We start from the raw sequence: 10,400 nt of genomic DNA, 5'->3' as shown, positions 1-10,400 counted from the left end.
CAGTGGTTCTCAACCTTGGCTGTACATTAGAATCACCTGGGAATCTTTTTAAAATCCTGATTTCTGGGCCTCATCCTCCGGAAATTCTGTTTCTTTGTTACTAATGTTGTGGCCCCACCCCATAACAAAGCAACAGAATTTCCGGAGGATGAGGCCCAGAAATCAGGATTTTAAAAAGATTCCCAGGTGATTCTAATGTACAGCCAGGGTTGAGAACCACTGCTCTAGAGAGAACAAGCATTTACCACACTGGCAAAACGAGCCTCGTGTGTGCTATCATTTGTGATATGCTCAACTAGCTCAACATTACTTAGTAAATGGAATTGCACCACACTTAAGGCAAACTGAAATGTTCAAGCGTGGAACCTTGATTTGGTTACAGCTGACGCTGAGCATATGATGAAAATTGCTGGTGAATAATGCCATCTAGTGATCCACTGAGTATAGGTCTTGGCTTTCTGGTCAAAAAAAAAATGTACCATGCCATCCTTTTCTAGAAATTTTCTTGTGGGCATAACTAGCATTTAAACAAGGGCCATAAGTAAAGGAAAAAAGGGACATAAGTGAGTCTTTGTATTGGGGTGGGGGAGGGACTCTTGTTTTATCTCTCCATGGTTCTCCACCTTCATTGTGGAAGTTTCCTTGGATTGCTAGAATCTGTCTGAGAAACAATCCTTTGAGTTTTTGATAACAATATTCAGACCAATCTCTTGCCTCACATTTATGTATATGTAGTTTTTATTGTTAATATTTGTATTCTGTGGTGGTTTCATATAAAAATTAAATGAATATACTTTGATTACAGAGCTTCTGTGAGTCCTTTTAAATCAGGACATGTAGGTATCACAGCTTTGAAAATTCAGCAGTAACTGATTTCAGGGAGAAGATGTTTTCGGTGTTTTACTGTATCTTAGGAATCAGGTTGTTTTTCCTCGATGGTGTTAACCAGAGTTCTCTGTCGCTTTCAGCGCTCTTTCTTCAGCAGTGCCACTTCCTGCGCCAAGCTGGGCACGCGGAGAAGGCCGTCTCCTTGTTCCAGGCCATGGTCGACTTCACCTTCTTCAAACCCGACAGCGTGAAAGACCTGCCCACCAGAGGGCAGGTAGGAGCTCTGCTTCCCTTTCTCTCCGCCCTTTTTCCCTCCCCCTCTTTCCTTCCCTGCTCCTCTCTCTTTTGGGGGGAGGGATGGATCATGGGAGGTGATAGTGGTATTTTTTTTTTTTTAATCCTCACCTGAGGATATTTTTCCATTGATTTTTAGAGAGAGTGGGAGAGGGAGAGACAGAGAAACACTGATGTGAGAGAGACACATCAATTGGTTGCCTCCTGCATGCCCATGACCAGGGCTGGGAGCCTGCAACCGAGGTACATGCCCTTGACTGGAATCGAACCCAGGACCCTTCAGTCCGAAGGTTGATGCTCTATCCACTCAGCCAAACCAGCTAGAGCGGTGGTGGTAGTATTTTTAAAATACCTATCTTCCTTTGTATCAGACCTGCTGAGGATTGTTTCTCAGATAGATTCTAGCAATCCAAGGAAACTTCCATGATGAAGGTAGTGAAACATGGAGAGATAAAACAAGAGTCCCCCCCACCCCCCAATGTAAAGACTCACTTATGTCCCTTTTTCCCTTACTTACGGCCCTTGTTTAAATGCTAGTTATGCCCACAGTCAGGAAAACCATTGTCATGCCTACTTTTGTGCGTTCTAAGGTGAGTCTTTTGTAACTTCCCCTCGTAACCTTTCCACTGCTCACATCTTTGCTGGAGTTGCCAAGGGAATGCCACGCTGGCACTTTGTCAGCACCGATCCTAATTGGGGAAGGGTTGGTCATTCAGGTGACAGGTGAGCGTGGCCAATATTTGTGATGTGAAGCAGTAAGAAAACCCTATTACAGAGCTATTCAATAAGAAAGCCTTTTCCCTTTTCCATGGAAGATACCCGGTTTCCTGTTCTGCCAAGGGAATGGTGGAGAGGGATAGGATACCTGAATTCATGGTGACCTTTCAGAGGTCTTTCTCGAGAGGCTAAGGTCTCCATCTTGTAGAATTTTTTTGAATTGCCTATAAAGACTATTTTTACCATCATTTTTTTCCCACTAGAAAAAACACAGGATTTTATTGTTCTCCTGTTGAAGGGCAGGTCTTTGCAGGACGGGGGAGTGAATTGGACAGCAGGGAGGAACCCCTACTTGCCAGCGATGAGTGGGTTCCGCAGGACCACAAAGGCCGAGTCCCTGCGCAGGAGCCGTTCCTTGTGGACTGGCTTGGACGTCTTCTTGCCTCGCCACAATGGGGCCCCCGGTCCACATCTCCTTCACTTCTCCAGCACCATGTCGCAGTGCCTGTCCAGCCATCACTCGGCCCAGGAGCTTCTTGTTGTTGCGACAGTTGGTGAGCACCTGGGTTGTTCTTGACCGACTGCGTGAGCACGGAGTGTTAAACTCTCCCTCCTCCGCTTCTGCAGCTCCTCTGGGGTCATCTCACTCGGGCTGTGGAGAAGGCTCATGGGGGCGTGGTTGCCTCTCAAAATGCTCCCATTCTCTGCATTACGTCGGCCTCGGCAGAGAAATATCATTATTATTTTATTTTTATCTATTTTTTTTCCAGACAAAGTTGGGTTAAAGAATATTGGTGGATATTGGGATAACTGATTATTTGTATAGTAAGCCAGATAACAGTTATTTTAAGACATACTTTGCTACTTATGAGTATGCTGTGCTACAGCAGTGATTCTTAGCCAACTCTGCAGAGCATGGGGTGTGTGGTCGGGGCTCAAGGTCAGGGTCAGGGTCATGCTCATGCCCACCCCTTTGCTGGCACTCGCAGTCTGATGAGAGCCATTTCTCATGGGGCTCGGGAGGGCCCTGGCCAGGACTGTGGGCATCGGCAGCCTCTCTGATGTGTCAGGAGAGCCTGATCCAAGCTCTTGGGGTTAACAGCACAGGTAACTGCAAAGTATTTACATGGCAACCTTGAAATAAAGCTTTTTATTTAGTGACTTTCTGTATCTCTGAGTAAGTCGTCACCATAAGCAGGCAGAGTCTGGTATTACTAGTCTGTGTTTCTGTGGAATAAATAAATTGGTTATAACCATTTATCACACTTTAAAAAAAACACCTTTTTTTGAGTAAATAAAACCTGTAAAGAGGGAGTGTAGCGAGGTTGGCGTGGCTCAGTGGTTGAGCATCGACCTATGAACCAGGAGGTCACAGTTGGATTCCTGGTCAGGGCATATGCCCCAGTTTCGGGCTCAATCCCCATTAGGGGGCATGCAGGAGGCAGCCAATCAATATTCTTTCTCATCATTAATGTTTCTACCTTTCTCTCCCTCTCCCTTCCTCTCTGAAATCAATTAAAAAATAAAACATAAATGTAAAAAGAGAGGGAGTGTAGTCTTCCCAGTTCCCTTCCTGAGGTGGCTGACGTGTGCTCAGCATCCAGGGCCCATGTCATGCTGTCCGCCCTGCCTTCGTGGCTCTCCTGGACACCGCCCTCCCTGGCGTGCGAGGCACTTCTGGGCTCAGGCTGGATAATCCTGCGGCTCCTGGCCCCCGTGTGCCTGTTCAAAGCCTGGTATCCTCTTCAAAGGTTCCTTACAAAGCTCCCATGGAGCCAGTTATTGGCTCTCTTATAAAGTCCTTGCCCTGGCTGGTTTGTCTCAGTGGATAGAGTGTCGGCCTGTGGACTGAAGGGTCCCAGGTTTGATTCCAGTCAAGGGCATGTTCCTTGGTTGTGGGCACATCCCCAGTGGGGGGTGTGCAGGAGGCAGCTGATCGATGTTTCTCTCTCATCGATCTTTCTAACTCTCTATCCCTCTCCCTTCCTCCCTGTAAAAAACCAATAAAATATATTTTTTAAAGTCCTTACTGTGGGTTGATAGCATGATCGCTTTCCTGTCCTTTGCTGTGTCCACATTTTGTTCCATGTGGACTTACTGCCACTGAACTGGTTACCATGCACTGAGGACCTAATGTCCTCAGTGAGGGAGGGGCCAGGCTTGCAGACCTTTTTTTCATTGGGTGCCTGCCATGTTCAGCTCTGTGCCAGCAAGTGTTTATTGAGTCCCTACTAGGTGCTGGGCGCTGTGCCAGGTGTTAGGAGCAGGTAGTTGAGATGTGGCCACGTCCTCAAGACCTCAGCGTCTGTCCTGATGAAACCTTGGCTCCCCTTCCCCTCAGCAGGTCTCAAAAGCAGCGTGACTCCGGGTATCAGTTAGGGGGCCTGCAGTGCCAGTGCTTCCTGTGAGACTGGCCGACCAGGGTCAGAACTGGGAAGCCATTCTGCTCCTCCCCTTCTCAGCGACCTAGGCCAGTCTTTGTAACCCAATCTTGGACGTGTCATCCCATCACTTTTTGCCATATTCTTGGTCCAGCCCATACCCAAGGGTGTGAATCCCATAGCCCTGAGGGCTACCATAGAGGCTCCCCCCCACCACTAGATAATTACATTTTCTGTTTTGGGGTGTGTGTTATATCTACTTCAGAGACTGATGACGGGCAAGGTTTCACGAAGCATAGCCCGCACTTAATTTGCCTGGTGACTCAGCAGATTTGTACAAGTTGGGCTAACCTCCATGTCTTACATCTGAACAGGTGGAGTTCTTTGAGCCCTTTTGGGACAGCGGAGAGCCCCGGGCTGGGGAGAAGGGCGCCCGAGGCTGGAGAGCGTGGATGCACCAGCAGGAGCGGGGCGGCTGGGTGGTCATCAACCCAGGTAAGGCCCTCGCAGCACACGTGTGAGTTTTCCTTCTGGAACTTGTTTGTACGTCATCATGATTATTTGTTTATATGTAGAAGCCATTAGCAGTAGCTTAGGAACATTGTACAAATATCAATGTCAAAAGTACATTAAGTAGATGTCCCAGGAGCATAGACTGTTTTCCTCTTGCAGTGGTTCTCAACCTTCTGGCCCTTTAAATACAGTTCCTCATGTTGTGACCCAACCATAAAATTATTTTCATTGCTACTTCATAACTGTAATGTTGCTACTGTTGTGAATCGTAATGTAAATATCTGATAGGCAGGATGGTCTTAGGCGACCCCTGTGAAAGGGTCGTTCGACCGCCAAAGGGGTCGCGACCCACAGGTTGAGAACCGCTGTCTTAGAGCCTTTGAAACAGGTGACCCCTCTCTGCATCACGCTTGCAGGTTTTGAGTTCTCTCAGGGGAAATGCTTCATTTTTCCTTTTCAGGCTCCTGAAGACCTGATCTTGTTGCTAATCCCCACCCCCATTTCAGTGTGTATTTAAGACGGTCTTTTTGTTTTCTTGGCAGTGTCCAGATCATTTGAAAATACATGCCTTTTAAGGAATACTATAAAATAATTATTAACTAGCACTTCTATAAATGTCATTCTAAATGACCCAAAGTACTTTCCAGAGTTACCCTCTAAAACAGCCCTGACCAGTAGAAATATAACTCAAGCACATGTGTAACTTCACATTCGCTAGTAGCCACCTAAAACAAGCAAACAGAAAAGAGGGGCAATTAATTCTGATAACGTGTTTTGTCTAACTAGTAGTAAAAACATTAATGTTTCAACATTTAATCAACATTAAGAAACGAATGAGGTATTTTGCATGTTTCCCCATACGAACTCTTTGAAATCTGGTGTGTATTTTCCCTTTATAGCACATCTCAGTTCAGACCGGCCACTTTCTGGGGCTTGATAGCCACATATTAACGCTACCGTTTTGGCCAGTGCAGCTCTTAGCTATTCGGGAATTGCTTCACTCACCTGGTTTCATTGCACGTGTGAGGGAGAAAGGGGTGGATGGGCGCTCACCAGGCTCGGCCAGCCTCTTTTCACAGGTGTCACCTTCCAGCTTTCATCTGAGAAATGAAAACTTGGGATTGGCTGTGATCTGCCTGGCAGTGCAGAGCTGCAGGCCAGGTGGCATGTCTGTCACCTCTTAGGCGGGGCCCTTCAGGTGTCTGGGGTAACTTTGCCAGCACTTGTTTTCTGTGTAACTTTGAAGATTGGGTTTTTTTCCCTCCACTTAGCATAGTTCCCCTGAGATTCAGCCAAATTGTTGTGTGTGTCAATAGTTCATTCATATTTATTGCCCAGTAGTGTTCCATGACATAGCTGTACCAGTTTGTGTATGTTGTCTCCAGTTTTGGGCTGTTGTGAATAAGGCTTTGCTGTGGGCATTAGTGGGTAGGGTTTTGTGTGAACATAGGTTTCCATTTTTCTGGCATCAGCACCTAAAAGTGCAATTGCTGGGCCTAATGGTGAGTGCATGTTTAATTTTATAAGAAACTGCCAAACTTTTCCAAGTGGCGGTACCATTTTACATGCCGTTTGTTTCTGTTTAAATGTGGAACTTTGCAGGTGATTCAGACTCTTGTCCTCTTCCATTCTGCACGCTCAGAGTCAGGAAACAGTGAAGTAGAGGCTATCACTGAAGGATAAAGGCTATCACTGCAGGATGTCTTGAATTGACATTTTTTGAAAGACGTGAACATAGGTCATAATCGTAAGGTCTCTGGCTAAAAATTCTGATGGCTTAAGAAAATCTAAACCAATGTTGTCATTAAATGTCACTTAGCACTCTAGAATGGTGTTGTCCAGGAGCAGCCACTAGCCACGTGTGGCTATTTTGATTAAAGTTAATTAAAATGGAATAAAATTAAAAACTCATTTCTTCTACCAGCTACATTTCAAGTGCCCTGTGGTGGTGGCTGCTCTGTCAGACAGCACAGATATGGAACATTTGATCACCACAGAGAGTTGTGTTGGTCAGCGCTGTTCTAGAATGTGTGTCCTTCTCATTTTCATTGGTGTGATAGTGTTAAAAATCATTTGATTTCAGCAGCTGACCTACCGCTGTTGGGGGGACCTTGATTGTGATTACAGGAGAGCCCATCGGTAAAGGCCACTGAGCCTTCCAGAGGCTGGGCCTAGGTAGCTCTTAACCATCTTGGCATTCCAGGGGCCACCACAGTGGCTGGCATGCAGGTTGATTGGGTGTTGATGGTGATGGTTTTATTTGCTGGTTAGTGAGCTGGAAGTTTTGTTCTTGCCTAGATGATGATGATGATGAACCAGAAGAGGATGACCAGGACATCAGAGATAAGACCCTGCCCAGGTGGCAGATCTGGCTTGCTGCTGAGCGGTCCCGAGACCAGAGGCACTGGCGGCCGTGGCGCCCTGATAAGACCAAGAAGCAAACCGAGGAAGACTGTGAGGATCCGGAGAGACAGGCAAGTACCCCACCCCAGGAGGGACGCCAGCCATGGGGTCTTTGCCTTCTTCCCATTCCCATTGGGTTTGGTGCCCAAAGAAGGTGTTGGGCTCTCAGAGCACTTGCCTGGCTTAGGAGATGCTAGCCTGGCTCTTGTTCTTGTCTGGAAACTTCCCTCTCACTGAAAACCAGGGTAGAATGTCATTGGCTGCTGGTGATGTGGAGCTGAGCGGCACTTGACCAGGTAGTTCCTGCCCCTGAATAGGAGCGGTGGTCTTCCAGGTTGTTCAGTTACTTTTTCACATGGAAGTTGGAGGGCTCAGGGTTTAAAAACACAGTATCCCTGTCCTGGATTCTTTAACTGTGTCCACTTTCCCCGCCCTCCTTGTATCTTCAGAAACATGGCCGATAGGTTTGACTCCAGAAGACAAGGGGGACTGGATGTAAGGCCGTTAGGGGACAGTCGGCGTACAGCTAGTCTTGCTGGAGAGGGAACCAGCAGTCAGCCTGCTGTGTGCCAGGCGTTTAACTCACGTTGGCTCTGTTACCGCCGTTGCCGTGTGACTCGGTACATGCTGCTCTGCCTCGTGGCCGCAGCTCTGGGAGCTTTCCTTTAAAATAAAGGAAAAGATTCTCTTTTGATACCTGGAATTGACCCAGTTTCACAAGATACATGTTATATTGCTTGGAATAAAGTATAATAAGTATATGTTATATAACATGTTAGTATGGACTCAGAGTAGGGAGGCTTGTCAGCTTTGGAAGGGTTTGTTGTCTGTGACCCTCCCTACCTGTTACATGCCTCGAGGGTGGAGCTGTTTGCCTGTTTTCTTCACTGCTGAACCATCAGTGCTTGGTGAGGGGACTGCCATGTGGCGAGTGTGCACGTGAGCTCCCTCTCCTGGCTGTAGCTGGAAGGTTCAGGGAGGACTGGGGTCTTTCTGTGGTGGTTGAGGGTTTTGCAGAGTTCATTACCCTTCCAGAGTCAGTTCTCAAGGCTCAAAATCTGGGCAGTTTCCTGGAAGCTTATTTCTGGAGCACACCACTGCTGCCAGCAGTTTCTTGTCACTTAGCTTTCTCAACCCCAAGCCTGGAGATTCTGATTGACTGATGGTTTTGATTAGTTGACTTCAGGTAGTCCTTTGCTCAGAGCCACAAAGACCACTCAGATGTGCAGGACCTTGGAACAAAGGGTAGTCTCCGTGGCCTTACATTTTAAAGTTTTACCTGAAGTCAGCCACGAACACTCACTGTTGGTATTAGGCTCTTAAAACTGCTCTCAACACAGTCCTTGCTCCTGTAGTTTCCTTCTTCCCTTACCTTCCTGCTGTTTATCTATTTTTTTTTTAGCATATTTTTCATTTCCTGAAGCAATTTTGTACCAGAAAAACACAGAACAATAAAGTTATTCTTCTATCTTAAAAAAAATTTACACTTGTGACTACAAAGCAATTATGTGTCCTTTCAGAAGTGAATGATTCTAGATTTTCTATGAATCCAACAGGATATTTTGAAAATTTTTGGCTCCAGCATACTCATGGGCCTCCCTCCTTCTGAGAATCTCAGGAGTGTGGGAGCCCTACCAGCATTGCTAACTTCTCCTGCAGTGCTCTGGGTTGTCTTGAGAGGCCTCCAGCTTTTTTGCATCTTGCAGAAAATCTAGCTCCTACCTGTTTAAAATTGTATGATGTTGAATCATTATACAATCATGTGAAGAGAATAGTGGGAGAATTGTGATGGTTTTTCTGTTTATTACAATAAATAAATAAACAAACAAACCGAGCTCCTGAACAGGTCCCTTTGTCTTTATTGCAGGTGCTGTTTGATGATATTGGACAATCTCTAATCCGACTTTCCAGCCAAGCTCTTCAGTTCCAGCTGATTGTGGCCTTTCTGCAGTTCTTGGGTGTGCCTGCTGGCTTCAGCCCTCCAGCCTCCTGCCTCTACCTGGCCATGGATGAGAACAGCATCTTCGATAACGGACTTTATGACGAACAGCCATTGACTTTTTTCAACCTTTCATTTTCTGGCGTCAGCTGTGTTGGTCGCACGGACCAGTTGGGCTGCCGGCGCTGGACCAGGGGTCACAGCCGAGAGGGCGAGGAGTTCATCCGCAACATCTTCCACCTGGTGATGCCTTTGTTTTCAGGCAGGGAGAGGTCCCAGCTCTGCTCCTCCTGGCTGCGGTACGAGATTGCAAAGGTAACTCCGGCCCCCTCCACCCTGCGTGGGGACTTCCTTTTGTGTCTATTTATAAAGGCTCTTGGTGTTCTTCAGGGTCCGGGGCCACAGCACCTCCTTCGGGGACCCTAACGGCACCTGGTGTGTGGCTGCCCTTTCAGAGGGGCCGCAATGAAGAGGAACGCAGGAGTGACTGGGCTATTTGTGTTGATTCTTGTGTCACCAGATGCCTGTGATTATGTGAGCTCTTAGTGTTAAGAACCAAGCTTAAGCTTAAGCAGGGTTAGAGGATTTAGGGGCTTATTAAAATAGATAAAATAAGCTACTTACCCTGCTCTCTTATCTATGTATCTGCTAGAAATTTGTCTAGAATAGACTCTTCCGCCCTCTGCTGGCCAAAGTTAGTATAGAATCTTAACCCCCAAAGTTCTGACATTTTAACTACAGATTGCACACACCAGGTTGTATTATCTCTACATATAAAAGGCTAAGTGTCCTCCCGGCCGGTTGCTATGACACGCACTGACCACCAGGGGACAGACACTCAACGCAGGAGCTGCCATGACGCACACTGGCCATTTAAAAATAAACGGCACCATGGACCTGGAGCCCACAAAGCAACACTCAGCCTCCCCCAAATGGGACACAGGCCCCGCTACCACCCCGGAGCGACACCCCACCAAATCGCAGCCAACACTGCCAAGACCCCATGGCACAAAATGCGGCCCACAGCCCAGCCCAGAAGCGGTTGCTGTGGGTGCCGGGTAATGATGTCACATAGCAACACCAGCTTCTCCCTAGCGACTAGCCTCCTTGGAGTTTCTTTAGCCCAGGAACATGACTTGATTTATAGCCAGGTGCAAACATTTTGCACTTTAACCAGATGTTTGTGAAGCGTTGTCCCGTGCATCATCTCATTTGATCCTCACAGAAATCCTGGAATAGGTAGATAGGAGACTCGGTGGAATCCTATTTTCTTTTCATTAGCCAGAAAACGGAGATTTAGAAAGCTTAGAAACTTGACCCGACTG

General features: G+C 47.0%; 1 protein-coding gene across 1 annotated transcript in view; it reads left to right on the top strand.

Moving 5' to 3' along the window:
• NRDE2 (NRDE-2, necessary for RNA interference, domain containing) overlaps positions 1–10,400 on the top strand; it is a 36,330-nt gene that overhangs the window by 20,176 nt on the left and 5,754 nt on the right. The window contains exons 7-10 of the mRNA XM_014543674.1: positions 969–1,102; positions 4,595–4,715; positions 7,032–7,207; positions 9,004–9,390. Coding sequence (XP_014399160.1) covers positions 969–1,102; positions 4,595–4,715; positions 7,032–7,207; positions 9,004–9,390 — 818 coding nt within the window. The remainder of the gene's footprint in view (positions 1–968; positions 1,103–4,594; positions 4,716–7,031; positions 7,208–9,003; positions 9,391–10,400) is intronic.

The sequence above is a fragment of the Myotis brandtii genome, unplaced genomic scaffold (assembly GCF_000412655.1).
Source record: "Myotis brandtii unplaced genomic scaffold, ASM41265v1 scaffold332, whole genome shotgun sequence".
NCBI classification, from domain to species: Eukaryota; Metazoa; Chordata; class Mammalia; order Chiroptera; family Vespertilionidae; genus Myotis; species Myotis brandtii.
This window is presented reverse-complemented; position numbering and strand designations above follow the sequence as displayed.